General features: G+C 45.9%; 1 protein-coding gene across 1 annotated transcript in view; it reads right to left on the bottom strand.

Annotated features, from left to right (window-relative positions):
- Nucleotides 1-22298, bottom strand: part of LOC137304279 (microtubule-associated serine/threonine-protein kinase 1-like) — a 74317-nt gene that overhangs the window by 44136 nt on the left and 7883 nt on the right. The window contains exons 2-6 of the mRNA XM_067972831.1: nt 13546-13634; nt 10503-10578; nt 5520-5540; nt 3535-3613; nt 576-736 (exon numbers count right to left, since the gene is read on the bottom strand). Of these exons, the coding sequence (XP_067828932.1) occupies nt 576-736; nt 3535-3613; nt 5520-5540; nt 10503-10578; nt 13546-13634 (426 nt within the window). The remainder of the gene's footprint in view (nt 1-575; nt 737-3534; nt 3614-5519; nt 5541-10502; nt 10579-13545; nt 13635-22298) is intronic.

Here is a 22298-nt window from a genome sequence, read left to right on the forward strand (position 1 = left end):
AACATCAAAATCTCTGCAGCCTTATCCTAAAGAGCCTACCTTTCACGCTCTTTCTCTATTTTACAACAGGCTTGTATGTGTCAGCCCTGGCTCAGTGGGAGCACTCTCTCCTCTGAGTCAGAAGGTCATGGGATCAAGTCCCACTCCAGAGACTTAAGCCCCTTCTGCCCTCTCAGGTCAAAAGATCCCATGGCATTATTTTGAAGAAGACCAGGAGAGTTCTCCCCAGTGTCCTGACCAATATTTATCCCTCAACCAATGCCTAAAACAGATTATTTGGTCATTATCACATCGCTGTTTGTGGGAGCTTGCTGTGTGCAAATTGGCTGCAGTGACTACACTTCAAAATACTTATTGGTTGTAAAGTGCTTTGGGACGTCCTGGGGGCATGAAAGGCGCTATATAAATGCAACTGCTTTCGATCTGTTTCTTTTTTATATGTCTCTCCCGATTTTCATTTCCACTGAGGGACGTTTGAGGGGCGACTGATCGATATTGCCCGTTTTACACTCATCATCAAAATGACGCCCCCCACCAGAGAATCCAAAATGGTGGAAGAGAGCACGGGTACTGACCTGAGGCTCCGAGAGCGCGGACGCACTGCTGGTGAGCGACGGCCCCCATCATCGTCCGTGATACTCTCGGTGCTGCCAAAGTGCTTGGACAGGAAATGCAGCTCATCCACCGTGGGCTGGAAGGGCAGCTGGTGAAGCTTTTCCTGTGACGAACACGAGGACTGCAAGGTTTCAAAGTGAAAAAAAAACACGCGTGAGAGGAGATAAGCCGCTCTCCAGCGACCTAGAGTTAGCAAAACGTATGTCCTCTCCCCCCCCCACCCCCCGAGGTGCTAACTCTTGCTGATATATAATTACACAGGCCCTAAGCCTCCTTTGGCATTTCACTCATTGGTTGTCCTTCATGTGTAAGCCTGAATGATGTCACCGGGTTTCACACTTCTATGCTCCCCCGTCCATTATAGGAGCAGGAAGAGGCCATTCAGCCCCTTGAGCCTGTTCCGCCATTCAATTAGATCACGGCTGATCTGTATCTTAACTTCATCTACCCGTCTTTCTCTATATCCCTTGATCCCCTTACCTAACAAAAATCTATTGATCTCAGCCTCGAAATCTCCAATAGTCCTCCAGTATCTACTGCCTCTTGGGGAAGAGAATTCCCGATTTCTACCACTCTTTGTGTGGAAAAAGTGCTTCCTGATTTCCCTCCTAAATTTTGAGATTTTGCCCCCTTGTTCTTGATTCCTCCACTAATAGTTTCTCTGTATCTATCCAATCCTTTTAACATTTTAAACACCTCGATCAGATTACTCCTCAATCTTCTACACTCAAGGGAATACAAAGCCAGGTTTATGCAACCAGGCCTCATAAATTAACCCTCTAAGCCCTGGTATCATTCAGAGTATTTTCTAAAATGGTGAGAAACTAGGAACTGTGGAGGAGCAAAGAAATTTGGGTGTCCAAGTACAAAAATCATTTAAAGCTAGTAGACGGGTACAAATGGCAATCAAAAAGGCTAATGGAATGTTGGCCTTTATCTCAAGGGGGCTGGAATACAAAGGGGAGGAATTAATGCTTCAGTTGTATAGAGCCTTGGTCAGACCCCATCTGGAGAACTGTGTTCAGTTCTGGGCACCGCACCTCAGGAAGGATATATTGGCCTTGGAGGGGGTGCAGCACAGATTCACCAGGGCTTAGGTCACTCGAGTTTAGTTATTGTTTGGTCAGGGATTAATTGTAAAGTGCTCGTTAGTTTCAGCTCCAAGTCAGAAGTTCCAGTATTAAGTAACTGGCTTTTTTTTTCTTTTTAAGGTCGTCTTGCATCTGAAATGTGACATCTGCAATATAATGTCCATCATGTACTGATGCACCATTTTAATGTGATGTATACACACACACACACACACACACACACACACAGACGTCACACTGCAGACGTCACAATATAACGCTCCTGTGTTTAATAAAGGAGCATGCTATGAGCAATGCCTCGGGAGATTTGCTAGTTCTCAATCAAAACTGAGAAATATCCTTTTTTTGAGGGCGAGGCGGGCCTCTACTTTACTATATTTTCTCTCCTCTCCTTTCCTGGAGCTCTTTCTGTGCCAGATATTATTTCCAGCCAAGTGGGTAATCCGGCTGGCCAATTCCTGCATTCAGCAGATCACAAACTCCTACTGGACACTGTTGGCCAGGGGCTGCAGAAATTACTGAGTTTATTCCAAACTGCTGACACACAGGCAAAAGCAACTTTTGAACTGAAGTAACCTGAGTTCAGTCGCTGGCCTGAGCTGGCTGGAACCGGTTTGAATTAGCTAAGTTTTTGTGAAAGACGAAGGAGATGTGATAAGACACAAGTCCTTATTTAGAAAAGGAGTAATGAGGTAATGCTACCTAAGTCCTTGGGACAGAGCCAATGAGGAGAAGACACAGACTAGGCGAGCAAGCCTAAACCAATGGGAGAGAGAGACAGCACAGCTTGAAGAGATAAGATTCGGAATAAGAATGAAGAATCTGGGGCGTGGAGCCAGAGCGAAGACTCCGGAGACCAACCATCGCAGAAGTGGAAGAACCTACGTCAGGGACGTAGAGACGATGTCGAAAGAGAGAGAGAACGGAACGCCTGGCCAGCGTCAGATCTCCTTTTCAGGTATTATCCTTTATATTCTGTGACCACTCAGGGAGTGTCAGAGAAACCTATTGGGTGTGCGTTTAGATCTTAGTTTGGGTATAAAACTGTATAACCTGGTGCAAACTGCATGTCTATATCTAACCAGACGTATAGCGTTTAGATCCTAGATTGGGTATAAAACTGTATAACCTGGTGCAAACTGCATGTCTATATCTAACCAGACGTATAAGCTATATGTATATGATCGACGGCGTGAATAAAGCGAATTGAGAGTTAAGAGAGAATTGAATCTTCTCCTCTTTGTACTAAGCCAATAACCGTAACCAGTGACCTCCGGTCAACAACACTGAGAGAAGACAAGAGACGCCATGGAGCCTGAGCTATCCCAGCATTCATGGCCTCGCCCCCTCCCTATCTCTGTAACCTCCTCCAGCCCTACAACCCTCCAAGATCTCTGCGGCTCCTCCAATTCTGGCCTCTTGCGCATCCCCAATTTTCATCGCTCCACCATTGGCGGCCCTACCTTCAGCTACCGAGGCCCTATGCTCCGGAATTCCCTCCCCAAACCTCTCCGCCTCTCCACCTCTCTCTCCTCCTTTAAGACCATCCTTAAAAAAAACCTACCCCTTTGACAGCTGTCCTAATATCTCCTTATGTGTCTCGGTGTCAATTTTGTCTGATAAGGCTCCTGTGAAGCGTGTTGGGACGTTTTAGACATTAAAGGCGCTATATAAATGCAAGTTGTTGTTGTTGTTGAGAGTGAAAGCCCTGTATAAAAGGACCTCGGCTACAGAGAACACCATAGTAATGGCAGCGAACACGGTTGGTTCTAAATGAACGTTCCTCCCTTTGAAGTTCAACAGTTAAACGGAAAGACATAGCACATACCGACACAGTAGAGCTGGGCGTGTTGGTCCCATATCCTGAGGATGGCAGGGAGGCGAGGGACCATCGACGTCCATCTGCCCTGGAAACACAACAGGAGGCATTTTAAGAAACCAGCACGTGTGATCCCTTCTTTGCCTAAAAGCAGTCGGGCCCTTTAACCCTTTTAGCTGCTAAACCTTATTGATAGCTATTCGATCACCTGCTTCCAGTCTGGCCGAATCCCTCTTTTTGCGAGGATCAATAAACTTAAAAGCAGAAGATCTGTTAATCCCAATTTAACCGCACTTTCGGGAAATGCTGTTAAATGTTTTTTTTACTCTGAAGGTCTGCTGGTCACTGGCTGTGTTCTGAGGTAGTGCAGTAGCCTCCTTTCGCACTCGAACTGAAGTGTAGGGGGGGGGATATATTTTTAATCTTTTGTTCGAGGCGAGTAAAATCTTCAAACCCGACATGTTCCTTTAAAGCCTCTGGGAACATCCAGTGAGAATCTCCAGTGAGATTATGGCTTCCAGTTTATTCCGGGGATGTGACAAAGTGCATCCATGAACATGTGGAAAACTGTATTCCCCTTTAAATAATAGACCATTAGCCCTTTAATTATTTTTTGTCTTGTGACTTCAAATTGAAGAATTTTCACATATTAACGCACTAAATTATGCTAATTTATTCTTTTAACTTCACGAGGGACACGGAGTCACAACCTCTCTAATTGAAAAAGGAAATGAATTCAATGTTTGGTCAAAAAGAGGCTGAATTTCAACATTTAAAAGGACACGGTCCCAAAAAACAAAGTCAGTATCATGGGGTAAGAATTCCTCTGGTCACTGTCTGCAACCTCTTCAGTGCGTCGCTGAAAGGTTTGCTTATTTGTCATTACTAACGGAACGGAAAATCTTTTTTGAACGTGTTTGCGACTTCACTAGAAATAGGAGATCTTCACCAACGCCATTACACAGTTGCTGCACACAGTTAAGTGGAGGAATTCTTAACCTTGTGGGAATGGAAGGGCTACATCTCTAAACGTTGGGAAGAAAAGCAAATCAGCAACACAATCCAGCCACTGTAAAAACACGGCATGGAATTCCGACAGAGATCTGATACCCCCGTGTCTGGAAACAGCTAGATTTCGGGGGGGGGGGGGGGCGGGGAAATTTAAATCAAGTTGCTTTTTGTTTGGGGTCCTGAAGTACTTCACCCCCCCCCCCCTCCCCTGGCACTGGTTGCCATTTGGGGGCATCGCAGCTACGCTTGATCCTGTTCTCTCGCCCACTGTCCTCATTCATGTGTCAGCCGTGGCTCAGTGGGCAGCACTCTCGCCTCCGAGTCAGAAGGTTGTGGGTTCCAAGACCCACTCCAGAGACTTGAGCACAAAATCCAGGCTGACGCTCCCAATGCCAGTACTGAGGGAGTGCTGCACTGTCGGAGGTGCCGCCTTTCGGATGAGACGTTAAACCAAGGCCCTGTCTGCCCTCTCAGATGAATGTAAAAGATCCCAAGGTACTTGGGGCTTTGAAGCAGAGCAGGGGAGTTCTCCCTCTTGTCCTGGCCAATATTTATCCCTCAACCAACATCAACAAAACAGATTATCTGGTCATTATCACATTGTTTGTGGGACCTTGCTGTGCACAAATTGGCTGCCACGTTTCCTACATTACAATAGTGACTACACATTAAAAAGTACTTAATTGGGACGTCCTGAGGTCTTGAAAGGCTCTATATAAATGCAAGTTATTTTCTTTCATCCTTCATTTGTGATACGGTGTTGGTTTGGTTGCCGATTCGTTAATCTTGAAAACGCAGTACATCGAAAATTAACATGCAGCACACACACAAAAGAAAAAACGGAGGGAAGGCTGGTCACATGACACCATCAACTGAAAGAACCAATTGACCACATGTTCTAAGATGGCGACCAACTTGAACCAATTCACAGGCCTGAGCACAGCATCAGGCCAAACACACCCAACAACACAGGCTGGAGTTACCTGTCAGTGCGATGACCATGGCTGCAAGGAAAGAAACAGGTTAAAACAACAACAGATTGAGAAGCTAGAGTGGAAAAGGCACCGAGTAAAAATACTGATGATCCCACAAGTGCACCTTGATACAGGCTGCGTTTCTGAGGTAAATCACCACACAGTTCCCTGTGTAAATATTGCTGGACAATTTTCTTTCCCTCTGCTTTTCTCCTCTCCTGAAGCTACTAATCTCAGACAGGCTGACAACTGGGGCCCTACATTTTGGCCTCAGTGTCCTTGGGTTGGAGAAGGGGGCGGTGGGGTTGGGAAACGAGCCATGGTGCCTGCTGTTTCATCACTATCCAGATCCCCCTGCTGGATAATGCACAGGTGCGGATGGCATTTGAGGGTTGAATGAGAAACTCCCCTGGTGGAATAGTCCGCACTCACATTCTAGAATCGCACATGCAGAATTACCCGCTGGGGCAAGGTACTCGAGCTGATGAGGTCCTTACAGCCGTACTGCGGTGAGGAGACCCACCCTCACAGAGGTGGAAATGTGGACGGCCTGTCGGTTTATAGCGGACGTGGAGAGGGAGTTAACGAAATACTCACTTCTCAGCCAGCTAAATGCAATCGCCTTTCAAGCCAAGTGTTAAATTAAAACAAACTCTTATAATTTTGCAAAAAAAAAATAATCCACACATGTTGTGGGTTCAGGGACTTGAGCACAAATTCTCGGCCGACGCTCCCAGTGTCAGTACTGAGGGAGGTGCCGCCTTTCGTTAAACCGAGGCCACGTCTCCCCTCTCAGGTGGACGTAAAAGATCCCACAGCACTATTTCGAAGAGGAGCAGGGGAGTTCTCCCTGGTGTCCTGGACAACACCTCAATCAACACCTCAAAAACTGGTCATTATCACATTGCTGTTTGTGGGATCTTGCTGTGCGCAAATTGGCTGCCGCATTTCCTACATTACAACAGTGACTACATTTTAAAAGTACTTCATTGGCTGTAAAGCACTTTGGGATGTCCTGAGGTCATGAAAGGTGCTATATAAATGCAAGTTCTTTCTTTCTTGTCAATCATTTGAGCGTTAAACACCAAATATAGCTCACTGGCACTACCCTGCAGTTCAGTCTCACTTCCACAGTGCTCATCTACACCACCCTCACATTAACACACGTACACACATCTTCAATCACCTATTCACACTTACTCTCTCCCGACACACACACGTACAGTGTTCACAAGTACAGATATAGCCACCTCTCCACTGATCAGGATCAATCTGTTAACTGTCGGATATTGAGGTTTAATGTAATTGGCTCCTTGAGACCAAATGTCCTACATTTAAGTTCCCCAATCGCTCACAAACATAACTCGGTGCTCCATATTTTATTAATTCTGTCACGTCGGATATTTTTGCGAAAAGACGGTTCGTCATTAACCCCTGAGTGCCGCAGTACAACATGAGTACCAATATGCAGTAGGCAATTTGTACTCACGCCAATCTGTTCAGTAAAAAAAAAATCAAAAGGAGGAATTTGACCGCATTTCTTTCGCTTCTAATTGCTTCCTTGCCCAGTCAGAGGCAAGGGCACACGGTCTATGCCATGGACTTTACCACAGTCAAACTCAAACACTATTCCATCGACTGGCAAGAGGTGCCCGTGGAAAAGTGGCAAACTGCATCATCCTGAGACCATCCAAATCTCTTTCTCATTTCCCCCCTATTTTCGGAAAATATTGGATTTGATGACAGCATAACCTGAGCCACAAGTGAACTGATTCAAGACACGAGGCAAGTGGGACAATCCCAGGACAATCCTAGATTTAGAGGCTTGGGGTTTCCCAGTCATCATTTTTTTTCCTGCTTTTCCACAATCTTTTCCTTCAGGATTTTACCTTATCCATTTTCTCAATTTGTTCTGCTCGGTTACTAGTGACCAGAACTCTCTCACTGGCCCAGCCACTAAAAGGCAGCAGACTGAGCGACAAAGTACTTTGTTCACAACTGCAGGACTTCTTCTCAGTCTCTAGAACCATCCGTGACAGACTCCCTCCCCCCCTCCTCATGACCCAATATTACAAAGAATTACAAAGCACAGGAACAGGCCATTCGGCCCAACTGGTCCATGCAGGTGTTTATGCTCCACACAAGTCTTCTCCCACTCCTCTTCATCTAACCCTATCAACATAGCATAGAAACATAGAAAAATTTACAGCACAGGAGGAGGCCATTCGGCCCATCTTGTCTGTGCCGGTCGAAAAAGAGCTACCCAGCCTAATCCCACTTTCCAGCACTTGGTCCGCAGCCTTGTAGGTCACGGCACTTCAGGTGCACATCCAAGTACTTTTTAAAATGTGATGAGAGTTTCTGCCTCTATCACCTTTTCAGACAGTGAACTCCAGATCCCACCACCCTCTGGGTGAAAAAATGTTTCCTCAGCTCCCCTCTAATCCTTCTACCAATTACTTTAAATCTATGCCCCCTGGTTATTGACCTCTGCTAAGGGAAATAGGTCCTTCCTATTCATTATCTAGGCCCCTCATAATTTTATACACCTCAATTAAGTCACCCCTCAGCCTACTCTGATCCAAAGAAAACAACCCCAGCCTATCCAATCGTTCCACATAGCTAAAATTCTCCACTCCTGGCAACATCCTCGTAAATCTCCTCTGTACCCTCTCTTGTGCAATTACATCTTTCCTGTAATGTGGTGACCAGAACTGTACGCAGTACTCAAGCTGTGGCTCAATTAGCGTTTTATACAATTCTAGCATAACCTCCCTGCTCTTATATTCTATGCCTCGGCTAATAAAGGAAAGTATCCCATATGCCTTCTTAACCACCTATCTACCTGTCCTGCTAACCTTCAGGGATCTGTGGACATGCACTCCAAGTCCTTCTCTTCCTCTACACCTCTCAGTATCCTCCCATTTATTGTGTACTCCCTTGCCTTGTTTGCCCTCCCCAAATGCATTACCTCACACTTCTCTGGATTGAATTCCATTTGCCACTTTTCTGCCCACCTGGCCAGTCCATTGATATCTTCCTGCAGTCTACAGCTTTCCTCCTCACTGTCAACCACACGGCCAAAATTTTTGTATCATCTGCAAACCTCCTTGTCATGCCCCCTACATTTAAGTCTAAATCATTAATATGTACCACAAAAAGCAAGGGGCCTAGTACTGAGCCCTGTGGAACCCCACTGGAAACATTCTTCTAGTCACAAAAACACCCGTCGACCATTACCCTTTGCTTCCTGCCACTGAGTCAATTTTGGATCCAACTAGCCACTTTCTCTTGGATCCCATGGGCTTTTACTTTCTTGACTAGTCTTGCCATGTGGGACCATGTCAAAAGCCTTGCTAAAATCCATGTAGACTACATTAAACGCACTACCCTCATCGACCCCCCTTGTTACCTCCTCAAAAAATTCAATCAAGTTAGTCAGACACGACCTTCCCATAACAAATCCATTTTGACTGTTCTTGATTCATCCGTGCCTTTCTAAATGATGGTTTATACTGTCCCTCAGAATTGATTCCAATAATTTGCCCACCACCGTGGTTAGGCTGACTGGCCTGTAATTACTCGGTCTATCCTTTTCTCCCCTTTTAAACAACGGTACAACGTTAGCAGTCACCCACGCCTGTAGCCAGGGAAGATTGGAAAATGATGGTCAGAGCCTCCGCTATTTCCTCCCTTGCTTCTTTTAACAGCCTGTGATACATTTCATCCAGGCCTGGCGATTTATCTACTTTCAAAGATGCTAAATGTCGTAATACTTCCTCTCTCACCATGTTTATCCCATCCAATATTTCACACTCCTCCACCTTAACTACAATCTCTGCATCGTCGCCCTCCTTTGTGAAGACAAAAGCAAAGTATTCATTAAGAACCATACCTACATCTTCCGCCTCCACCCATAGGTTACCTTTTTGGTCTCTAATAGGCCCTACTCTTTCCTTAGTTATCCTCTTGCTCTTTATGTATTTATAAAACATTTTTGGGTTTTTCTTAATTTTACTTGCCAGTATTTTTTCATGCCCTCTCTTAGCTTTCCTAATTTCCTTTTTAATTTCACCCCTGCATGTTCTATACTCCTCTAGGCTTCTATTACTTTCTCCCTCAAGTGTTTATTTAGCTTCCCCTTAAATGCATCTATGCTATTCGCCTCAACTACACCTTGTAGTAGCAAGTTCCACATTCTAACCACTCCCTGGGTAAAGAGGTTTGTCCTGAATTTCCTATTGGATTTCTTAGTGACTATTTTATATTTGTGACCTCTAATTTTGGAAATTTATAGACTTTTCAGAAGATGATGAATGAACTGAGTGCCATGAGTCACCATTCAATCCAACTGTTTTGTCATCCATGCCTTTGTTACCTCCAGACTCGACTATTCCAATGCTCTCCTGGCCGGCTTCCAACCTTGCACCCTCTGTAAACCTTGAGCTCATCCAAAAGTCCGCTGCCCGTATACTGACTCGCACCAAGTCCCTTTCACCCATCATCCCATGTGCTCGCTGACCTACATTGGCTCCTGGTCCAACAATGCCTCGACTGTAAAATTCTCATCCTTGTTTTCAAATCACTCCATGGCCTGGCCCTTCCCTCTCTCTGTAACCTTCACCAGCCCTACAACCCTCTGAGATCTCTGCACTCCTCCAATTCTTGCACTTCCCCGATTTTCATCGCTCCACCATTGGCGGCCGTGCCTTCAGCTGCCTAGGCCCTAAGCTGTGGAATTCCTGCCGGAAACCTCTCTACATCTCTCTCCTCCTTTAAGACGCTCCTTAAAGCCTACCACTTTCCTGTCCTAATATCTCCTTATGTGGCTCGGTGTCAAATTTTGATTGATAACGTTCCTGTGAAGCGCCTTGGGACATTTTCACTATGTTAAAGGCGCTATATAAATGCGAGTTGTTGTTCTTGTCTCCTTGTCCATACCTGAGGGAAACAATTGAACGTTCACCCCTTGGGAGTAAAAACCACCCTTACCTTCGAGAGGTCACGAATGAAAAGTGAGCCGGGGCATTGGGAGAGAAGGTCCGCGGACTGTCCAAGGGACTGCTGCCTGAACAAAGGAACAAAGCACAGGAGAGGTAAACTGGAGCTTTCCCTGAACGTAAATCTTCAAACTTAATGTTACTGCTTTATTACTTCACTGACAGAATGTCTACACAACGAAACATCGGGGCAGAAAGAGGGATGCGTATCGCCCGTTTTTCAGGTGTTAAATGGGTGCATTGCTGTCAAATTCAGCGGTGGGACGGCTTGCTCCCAATCCATGTGCTAGTCTGGGCCATTGCTAAATCCGTAGGGCCCATTTTTTAAGACGTCCGGGCAGCCGTGGAGGATTTGAAGGGCTACCACAGAACCAGGGCTGACTGACGGTAACCCGTATGAACATGGGCCGAGGACAAGATGAGGTCTGTCAGTGATGCTCTCCACAACTGAGTAACCTGATGATGCTCACTGTCCAGGTTTACGCATGAAGAATGATCACTGGGGAAAGGTACCAAGGGCCTATTTAACCCATAACAGCACGAGTTGCTGCCTTCAGGAATTAAGGTGAGAAAGTTGGAAGAAATGAAATAAATTACTTGGCAGTTGACTTTCAAACAATTACCTCTCCTAATCATGGGCTGCCTTCGATGCACAGTTTCCAAGGTCGGTACTGAAATATTACACTGGCAATCAGAGGACACAGATTTAAGGCAATTGGCAAAACAACCAGAGGGGAGATGAGGAGAATTTTTTTTTTTTACTCAGCGAGTTGTTATAATCTGGAATGCACTGCCTGAAATGGCGGTGGAAGCAGATTCAATAATAAATTTCAAAAGGGAATTGGATAAATACTTGAAGGGGAAAAATTTGCAGGGCTATGGGGAAAGAGCAGGGGAGCGGGACTAATCGGATAGCTCTTTCAAAGAGCTGGCACAGGCACGATGGGCTGAATGGCCTCCTTCTGTGCTGTATCATTCTATGATTCTATATGGGCTCCAATTCTTGGTTCCCACTATCCCTGCTGCTTCACCAAAAGCCACGAGTAGATAAAATTATATTATTTGTAGAAACATTTAAGTGAGTGGGCAAATCTACAGCAAATGGAGTCCAACGTGGGCAAGTGTGAAGTCACCCACTTTGGACCCAAGAACGATAAATCAGTGTATTTTCTAAAAGGTGAGAAACTAGCAACTGTAGAGGAGCAAAGAGATTTGGGAGTCAAGTACGCAAATCATTTAAAGCTAGTGCACAGGTACAAAAAGCAATCAAAAAGGCCAATGGAATGCTGGCCTTTATCTCATGGGGGCTGGAATACAAAGGGGAGGAATTAATGCTTCAGTTGTACAGAGCCTTGGTCAGACCCCATCTGGAGAACCGCGTCCAGATTTTGGCACCACACCTCAGGAAGGATACATTGGCCTTGGTGGGGATGCAGCGCAGATTCACCAGAATGGTACCAGGGTTTAGAGGGTTAAATTATGAGGACAGGTTGCATAAACCTGGGTTGTATTCCCTTCAGTATAGAAGATTGATGGGGGGATCTGATCGAGGTGTTTAAAATGTTAAAAGGATTCGATAGGATAGATGCAGAGAAACTATTTCCTCTGGTGGGAGAATCAAGAACATGGGGACATAATGGGCTGGATTCTGCTGTAAAAATAACAGTGAGGCTAACAGCGCTCATCGTTACTCATGCGCAAATCGGACAGTAACTTCTGGCGACCGCACATGTGCCATTAAACGTGGAAATCCGGAAGCTGCTGGCTGAGATGCGATGCTCCTCCAAAAGCTGCGTGAAAATGGCATCTCGCTGTCTGGCTCCCCGGAGCGAAGTTCCTGTACTTACCTGATAGATACGGACTAAACTCGCCAAAAAAAAGTTAAGTCAAGTCATTTCAAGTCTAAGTACCCTTTTAACGGTGTGGTAAATCTTAATTACTGCCAAACAACCTCTCTGGCACCCAAAATTAACTTTTACAAGTTTGGTGTCTCATTCCTTCAGATTTTAATTGTTGTTGGACATTAATTTTTTTTTTACTTTTTCTTTGTCTCTTTCTATAAAATTATTCTGTCTGTAAAATTATTTGGGCAAACATAGCTGATAATGTGTGCAGAGCAAGACTGACTTAACAGATGAGGGCAGAGCAAGAGGAGTAGCATTTGTTTTGGTGCTAGTGTTCTGTTTCAGCACTAAGTAGTGGAGATGTCGGGCTGGGTGAAATACTGGAATTTGGATTAATTATCTTCAAGGATATTTTATGCAGAATTTTCCCCTCATGAGATTAAATGATCGGAGTAGAGTTCACAATAAGGTTTATGGAAGGACCAGACTTAATAGGCCAAATGGTCATTTCTCTTTTCATGTTTCCTCGTGTTATTTCAAAATGCTTTAAAGCAGAACAGGCATTTGCACCAGGCTCCTCAAAATTTGTGTGAATTGAGATTATTTTCAGGTAAATTCTGTTTCTAAAATCTAAACTCAAGTTGCTTCTCAAAGTCTGCAAGAGAAAGCAACCTGTACATCCCAGCCCAGTGTAAGGCTCCTTCAGTCCAGTCGGACATACAATTACATAGAGTTTACAGGACAGAAACAGGCCATTTGGCCCCTGGACTATGCCGGTGTTTATGCTCCACTCGAGCCTCCTCCCACTCTACCTCATCTCACCCTATCAATATAACCTTCTATTCCTTTCTTCCTCATGTGTTTATCTGACTTCCCCTTAAATGCAGCTGTGCTATTCGGCCCAGCTACTCCCTGTGGGAGCGAGTTCCACATTCTAACCACTCTCTGGGTAAAGAAGTTTCTCCTGCATTTCCTATTGGATTTATTAGTGACATGTATATAACAAGCCAGCTGTGACCTCCTGAAGACGTAACAATCAAGCTGATGGGAGCAACTGTGATGAGAACTAGGGTCACTGATAGTTTGAGGACATTCCGTGGCTACAGGCTGAAATTTCTCACATCACTCAGTGTCACTGGATCCCCCCACCTCTGTGGTGAAGGGCGAGCAGTACGGAGCCTCCTGCCTTACCTAGGTGACCTGGAAGCGGCGAATGAGGTCGTGGAAGAGTTGGTGACGTGCTCGTCAGAATCAGGCTTTTCCGGTTGCTGGTTCGACAACTGCAAAAAAAAAACACAGCAAGACCATAACCATTACTGCCAGGGTACAGTCAGGGATAGGCACATCCAGGCCAGGTGACTAGGAACAGGAGGAGGCCATTCAGCCCCTCGAGCCTGCTCTGCCTTTCAATTAGATCATGGCTGATCTGTACCCCAACTCCATTTACCTACCTTAGCTCCCTATCCCTTGATACCCCTTACCCAACAAAAGTCTATCTATCTCAGCCTCCAGCAGGGGAGTCCAGCTACTTCTAAAGGGAAGTTTTACATTACAATGTGTCCATCGTTGGCTGGAAGCCCCAACGTCCAACAGAACCAACAAAACCAAGTAACCAACAAAAATGTGGGTGTACAGATCTGTCGCTGGGTTAAGGCGCCTCCGGGTAAGATAAATCTGGGGAAGTGCTCTCCGGTGTGAACTCTGGGTCTCTGTATTATACAGGGGTGCTCAGCACATCCACAGACCAGACATGGCTCCCGATCCAGAGTCACACAGAAATCGCTCTCCCAAAATAGGGACAAAAGACCCAGTAATTATGAACGCTTCTTCGGCCAGACAAAGATGTCATCTTAATCATATATCACCAAACTGTAAGCCTTTCTCCTAACTTCAGAGTGTAATATCTACCCTTAGTGTTACTCAGCTAATTAGAATCTCAGTGAACATCTCTAAACATCTTCAAGAGACTGAAGAACATTCAACAGAACAAACAAGCCTCCCCAGCACACAGCAAATAATAACCTTTGTCACTCTCTTTCTTCAAGAAGACAAATGAACATCTACTGGATAATGATTATCACAGCACTGTGTCATGAACACCTTCGAGCTCGACGGGTTTATTAAAGAGAATTAACTCGGAAAGCAGGTCATTAAATATCAGCTGCGACCCTTTGCCACCCCGACTGTCAATCAAAAACCCACCAATCCTTTATTGCTTTTGGAGGGAGTATATTTTTAATTTGTTCTGGGGATGTGGCCAGGGCTACATTTATTGCCCAACACTAATTACCCTGAGAAGGCAAGTTTAGTGCTCGTTACGGTGAGGAATGTTAGTACTGGGGAAATGGGACACTGCGCCCGAGACAGGCACTCAGGGGGCCAAGAATCTGTGGGTTGCAATCCCAGCATTTACCCTGGGCTGCTGGCAGGATTGTACAGGGTCAGTCGGGGGGGCCAACTCATTGTTCATGAAGCCAGCGGGCTCCCAAACCCCCACTGGTGTATCTCGGGTGTTCGCATGCCCCATGCTGTTTGGGAGTGCTGGTGCCCACCAGTCAACTGGGGTGGGGAATGTGCAGGTCCTACCATCAGCCCCCTCCCCCCCCACCAACCAAAGACCCCATTTGCTGCCTCCTTTGGTTCCCTGTGTAAAGAGGGCATTACTAAAACTTTTGCAGGAACAATTTGACCACCTTCGGGCTTGAGAAAGGGACTGGACCTCCCAGCGGGGGGCCCCACTTGCACACATCGTAGCCCTCAAGTAAGGGAAGTCACTGTGAACATTTGGCTTATGTGTTCCCGAGTTATTTCGTCCGAACCAATCTTCAGCAGCGAAAGAAGAGCTGAGAGCACACAGAAACATCCTAAGATGAGATCAACAGCTCATTGGCAAGAAGTTGGGTAAATCAGGATGATGCTTCACTCCACAGCCTCAATCAGTATAAAACATCCAGTTAACGAGATGGCCAGCTCTGCCACATCCTCCTTCTAAATCTAGCTCCACTCTCCGCTGACTCCCTGACCCACTGCTGGAACACATTAACCTCATGTATCTCCCTCAGCGAGAGGCCTACTACATCCATTCAGTTCTGAAGCTCTGAGAGCCCCTTGCAAGGTAACAAACATCTGGCCTCATGTAAGTCTTGCTGTTAACTCATCTGTGAAGTGTGTTGCTGCTTTAATCAGACTTGAAAGTTGCCAGAAATTTCCGCTTCACTTCCAGAGCTGTCGACATTGAAAAAATCCAAAAGATTTTCAGTCGCGAGAGGCTTTCGTTACGAGGAAAAACAGTGGGATCTTTTCATTAGAACAGAGAAGGTTAAATCGACAGCTCCTCCCAAACCCGCGACCTCCACCACCCTAAAAGGACAAGAACAGCAGGTGCATGAGAACACCATCACCTCCAAGTTCCCCTCTGAGTCACACTGTGTTAGAGAGAGCGGGAGATAAGAAAGAAAGTAAGAATGAATGAATGAATTGTATTTATATAGTGCCTTTCACTCCCGCAGAACGTCCCAAATAGCAAAACAAAAAAACCAATGAGGAACTTTTGAAGTGTAGTCACTGTTGTAATGTAGGAAATACAGCAGCCAATTTGTGCACAGGAAGGTCCCGCAAACAGCAATGTGATAATGATCTGATAATCTATTTTAGTAATGTTGGTTGGGGGATATATATTGGCCAGAACACCAGGGAGAACTCCCCTGCTCTTCTTCAAATAGTGCCATGGGATCTTTTACATCCACCTGAAAGGGCAGACAGGGCCTCGGATTAACGTCTCATTCGAAAGACGGCACCTCAGACTCTCAGTACTGCACTGGGAGTGTCAGCCTAGATTTTGTGCTCAAGTCTCTGGAGTGGGACTTGACCAGAGTTGGCAAACTCTAATGGGCAGTTGCCATAAATTCGACCCCACATTATAAACAGGGCCAGCAGCTGAAACACAAGCGGAAGCACTTCTGCAATATAAACGTAGTTTCTGTTTACAAACACTCGGTGAAGTGCTAGCAATTCACAAGATTGTTGCCGCCCTCTAATCCCGGCCATTTACACGACAACTAAGCATTTGAAAAGGTGACAATGAGGCCATTAAACTACAGCTAAGTGCACTCAGTGAAAGGATGGCAGTCTCTATTTAAACAGAAATTATCCTCATTGCTGCACACGATACATATCAGGCTCCCATCCACACGAGCGGGGGGGGGGGAAAGAGTTGATGCTCTGAATAGCCCCTGCCTTTAAGTAGGTAATAACCCCAGGTACAGCGTGCTGCACTGTCCTCTCAATCTGCAGCCTTCACCTAGAATCTTCAATTCAGAAGAAGCACCATTTTATTTCTCCAAAAAACAACAACTTGCATTTATATAGTGCCTTTAACGTAGTAAAAATGTCCCAAGACGCTTCACAGAAGCAAATTTGGCCAACCGGTCAGGCATGGACCAAACAGACCAGGAAGGATATAGAGGCAATGGAGAAGGTGCAAAAAAGACATACAAGGATGATACCAGAACTGAGAGGTTATGCCTATCAAGAAAGACTGAACATGCTGGGGCTCTTTTCTGTAGTAAAGAGAAGGCTGAGGGGTGGCCTAATACAGGCCTTTAAAATTATGAAGGGGTTCGATACGGTGGACGTAGAAAAGATGTTTCCAATTGTGGGGGGAGTCCAAAACTAGAGGCCATAAATATAAGATAGTCACTGATAAATCCAATAGGGAATTTAGGAGAAACCTCTTTACCCAGAGAGTGGTGAGAATGTGGAACTCGTTACATGGAGTAGTTGAGGCAAATAGAATAGATGCATTTAAGGGGAAGCTGGACACGTACATGATGTGGAGATGCCGGTGATGGACTGGGGTGGACAAATGTAAGGAGTCTTACAACACCAGGTTATAGTCCAACAGCTTTATTTAAAATCACAAGCTTTCGGAGGCTTCCTCCTTCGTCAGGTGAAGGAGGAAGCCTCCGAAAGCTTGGTGATTTTAAATAAAGCTGTTGGACTATAACCTGGTGTTGTAAGACTCCTTGGATATGTACATGAGGGAGAAAGGAATAGAAGGAAATGCTCATAGGGTGAGAAGAAGTAGGGAGTGAGTAGGCTCATGTGGAGCATAAACACCGGCATTGACCAGTTGGGCCGAATGGCCTGTTTCTGTGCTGTAAATTCGTTAGGTTTGTGCACAGACCGATGCTTTGTGATTTTCAGGAAGGTGACTGGTCAGTCACCCACAGAAGGCATCACAATTGGGCTTGTTTCTATCTTCATTCAATGTTTGTACACAGGCACTTTCTAGTAAGAGTCACTGCATAATAATCAGAAGCGGGATCTCGGGATGACTTTTCCTCTCCCCAGCTGAGAGACACTGAGAAAAACCGTAGCATCCCACTGTTGTCCCTGCTGAGATCAGTCAAGTGGCTCACCGCCCTTTGATTAAAGCCTGGGGCCTTCCTGCTCTGATTGGCTCCCGATCAGACCGCACAATACATTTGCTAACTCACCCAGCAGGGAAGCCCAGAGGTCTTGTTCACAAGAACCAGAGTAGGCTCTGCCTACAGACAAGAGTTAAACAAAAAAGTGTCTCTCTTCCTGTAACTGCCTGCTCTTCACGCTCTCTAATTCCTTCGATCCCCCTCGCTCTGCAACTCTCACTCTGTAATTATTTCTGTCTCCCTTTCCCTGCTTCATTCACTCTCTAATTCTTTCTGTCTCCCTCTCTCTGCTTCATTCATTTTCTAATTCTTTGAGTGTCTCTCTCTGCTTCATTCACTCTCTAATTCTTTACGTGTCTCTCTCCGCTTCTCTCTCACATGTTCATTCCAAAATCTTCCCAACTATTTCCTCCTCCCAAAGAACGCCTACATTTAAAAGGAAAGAAAGACTTGCATTTATGTAGCGCTTTTCACGAGCTCAGGACGTCCCAAAGCGCTTTACAGCCAATGAGGAACTTTTGAGGTGTAGTCACTGTTGTAATGTAGAAAAACACAGCAGCCAATTTGCGCACAGCAAGATCCCACAAACAGCAATGAGGTAATAATGTTTAGCGATGTTGGCTGAGGGATAAATATTGGCCAGGACAGCGGGGAAAACTCCCCTGCTCTTCTTCGAAATAGTGCCATGGGATCTTTTACGTCCACCCGAGGGGGCAGATGGGGCCTCGGTTTAACGTCTCATCTGAAAGACGGCACCTTCGACAGTGCAGCACTCCCTCAGTACTGCATTGGAGTGTTAGTCTAGATTTTGTGCTGAAGTCTCTGAAGTGGGACTTGAACCCACAACCTTCTAACTCAGGAGGACAAGTGTGGTACCCACTGAGCCACGGCAGTAAATACCATTGTGTAATTATCTTTTTCTTCCCACCCCAAAACAAGAGATTGAATCATTGTGCTGTGAAAAAAATATATATAAAATGTTCAGGACCTGACAGGAAATTAAAGGACACCACATATCGAGGGCCTCCAGACACAATCTGACTGTCAGACACACTTTCACATCTTTCACTCTCTATCTCGTTCTCTCAGATTTCAACCCATGGGTGATTTGATTTTCGTTGAAATCAAAGACAAATATATTCGACTTGGTGCGTTTGAGACTTTATCAAGTCCTATGGCTGCCCTGAGCCGCATGAAAATGAGATGGAGACATTTAGTGTCTTCTCGAAGGACCAGTTTTTAAATCAGGTTGCTGGTTAGAAATGACATGGGAGAGCAAATCTTCTATGTATAGTAAGTAGCCTGTTCGTTAAATATGCACAGCTACCTATCATCATTAAAGTCAGTTACGCTTTTCGGGGTCTGTGCGGTAACAACAACTTGCATTTATATAGCGCCTTTAACATAGTAAAACATTCCAAGGCGCTTCACATGAGCGTCAGCAGACAAAATTTGACTCCAAGCCACATAAGGAGATATTAGGACAGGTGACCAAAAGCTTGGTCAAAGAAGTAGGTTTTAAGGAGCATCTTAAAGGAGCAGAGAGAGGTGGAGAGGTTCAGGGAGGGAATTACAGGGCTTAGGGCCTAGGCAGTTGAAGGCACGGCCGCCAACAGCGGAGCGAAGGAAATCGGGGATGCGCAAGGGACCAGAATTGGAGGAGCGCAGAGATCTCGGAGGGTTGGAGGAGGTTACAGAGATAGGGAGGGGGGCGAGGCCAAGGAGGGATTTGAAAACAAGGATGAGAATTTTTTTTAAAATTAAATCGAGGCATTGCTGGACTGGGAGCCAGGGACAGTATCACCACTGGGACCTGGCTTCTGCTCAGGCTGATGGACGACGATCTCTGTGACCGGTGGCTGGAAGAGTGAAATGAATTGGAGGACAGTGTTGAGCCAGGCTCCTCATAGGCCTGGACCTACAGTGCAAAAACTACGCATAAGGGAGTCAAGGCCTTGGTGGTGGGGGGGAAGGGGGGGATAGAGACAGAGGAGATTTACCAGAATGGTACCAGGAACGAGGGACTTCAGGTATGTAGAGAGATTGGAGGAGCTGGGGTTTTTCACCTTAGAGCAGAGAAGGTTAAGGGGAGATTTGATAGGGGTGTTCCAAATCATGAGGGGTTTTGATAGAGTAAATGAGGAGAAATTGTTTTCACTGGCAGGAGGGTCAGTAACCAGAGGACACAGATTTAAGATAATTGGCAAAAGAACCAGAGGGGAGATGGGGAGAATTTTTTTTTACGCAGCAAGTTGTCATGATCTGGAATGCGCTGCCTGAAAGGGCGGTGGAAGCAGATTCAAAAGCAACTTTCAAAAGGGAATTGGATAAATACTTGAAAAGGAAACATTTGCAGGGCTATGGGGAAAAAGTGGAGGAGTGGGGCTAACTGGATAGCTCTTTCAAAGAGCTGGCTCAGGCACGATAGGCCGACAGGGCTTCTTCTGTGCTGTACGATTCTATGATAACTTGGCACAAATCCCACTAAGGCATTCCACGTATTACAGCCCTGCTTCCGGAGACCGGGAACACTGCTTCCCTAGGTACTTGCCGTTGGGTTGCACTATGTTCTGGTTGTCAAGGGCCGAGCTCTCAGCCTGCTTGTGGAGGGCAGTGGTCCGGATGTTTTCATACCACTGGCCCTGTAGAGACGATCCCTGACATCGGGGGGAGGAGAGCTCGGCGCGCACCGTGACGTGGTCCTTGGGCGATCTGCACGCGTGCGTGGCTCGCTGTTCCCAGGTCTCCGAACTTGGCCGCAGTGTGAACAGGCCGAGTATGGAACACAGGGAACCAGATCAGGTACATGGAGTAGGAGGAGTTTTACGTAGAATTACATAGAATTTACAGCACAGAAACAGGTCATTCAGCCCTAATGGTCTATGCCATTGTTTATGCTCCACACGAGCCTAGTCTCACCCCTCATCATCTCACCCTATCAGCATATCCTTCTATTCCTTTCACCCTCATGTGTTTATCTAGCTTCCCATTAAATGCATCTATGCTGTTCACCTCAACTATTCCTTGTAGTGAGTTTCACATTTTCACCATTCTCTGGGTGAAGAAGTTTCTCCTGAATTCCGTATTGGATTTATTAGTGACTATCTTATATTTATGGCCTCTAGTTTTGGACTACCCTATCGAACCCCTTCATAATTTTAAAGACCTCTATCAGGTCACCCCTCAGTTCTTTTATAGAGAAAACAGCCCCAGCCTGTCCAGTCTTTCAGAGTTGGCGTGGGAAATGGAAATGCCCCCTTCCCCTCCCCTCCCCTCCCCCCCTCTGCCACAGCCCAGATGTGCCTGAGGCTCTGGTGGCAGATGTGCTTGGAGTAAAGGCACATTATCAGGGCAGAGCAAAGGGAGCTTTACTCCGCCTCTCCTCACCTCTGACTTCTGAACTCTATGGAAACAGATCCCATTCCCTAGCAATGACATCCCTCGCCTCAATGGCTGTAACAATTTGAGCAAGATATAATATTAATATTAATTTAAGCTGTTTAATGCTGAATGATTTTCTGCTAGAAACAAACTGTAAATCTGAACATGCTGGAAATAAAGAGCAGAATCAGCACCTTCGCAAAAGGAGCAAATCAAAGAGAGTCAAAGCTGCAGGGAGAATGAATGTGAACACTTTGGGTGTAAACAATGAGAGAATGTAAGATAGAGTGTGACAGGGAGTGTGAGAGAGTAAGCGAGAGAGAGAGCGAGAGTGACAGCCCATTCCTAGTTGCCCTTGAGAAGATGGTGGTGGGCCTTCTTCTTGAACCGCTGCTGTCCATGTGGTGAAGGTTCTCCCACAGTTAGGGAGGGAGTTCCAGAATTTTGGACCAGCAACGATGAAGGAACGGCCGATATACGTTCAAGTCGGGATGGTGTGTGACTCGGAGGGGAACTTGGAGATGGTGGCGTTCCCATGTACCTGCTGCCCTTGTCTTTCTAGGTGGTGAAGGTCGTGGGTTTGGGCGTTGCTGTCAAAGAAGCCTTGGCGAGTTGCTGCAGTACATCCTGTAGATAGTAGACACTGCAGCCACGGTGGGCCAGTGGTGGAAGGAGTGGGCATTTAAGGTGGTGGATGGGGTGCCAATCAATAATGATATTTGCAAAATAGTTTTGAGGCTTTCTGCCACAGACAGGAATGATTTAACAAAATTAGTTCGTACTGAATACAATTTCGTTACATAAGAACATAAGAAATAGGAGCAGAAGTAGGCCATACGGCCCCTCGAGGCTGCTCCACCATTCAATCAGATCATGGCTGATCTTTGACCTCAACTCCACTTTTCCGCCCAATCCCCATATCCGTTGATTCCCTTAGAGGCCAAAAATCTATCAATCTCAGTCTTGAATATACTCAATGACTCAGCATCCACATCCCTCTGGGGTAGAGAATTCCAAAGATTCACAACCCTCTGCGTGAAGAAATTCCTCCTCATCTCAGTCTTGAATGGCTGACCCTGTGATTATGCCCCCTAATCCTAGACTCTCCAGCCAGGAGAAACAATCTCTCAGCAT

This window comes from Heptranchias perlo, chromosome 37 (assembly GCF_035084215.1).
Source record: "Heptranchias perlo isolate sHepPer1 chromosome 37, sHepPer1.hap1, whole genome shotgun sequence".
NCBI classification, from domain to species: Eukaryota; Metazoa; Chordata; class Chondrichthyes; order Hexanchiformes; family Hexanchidae; genus Heptranchias; species Heptranchias perlo.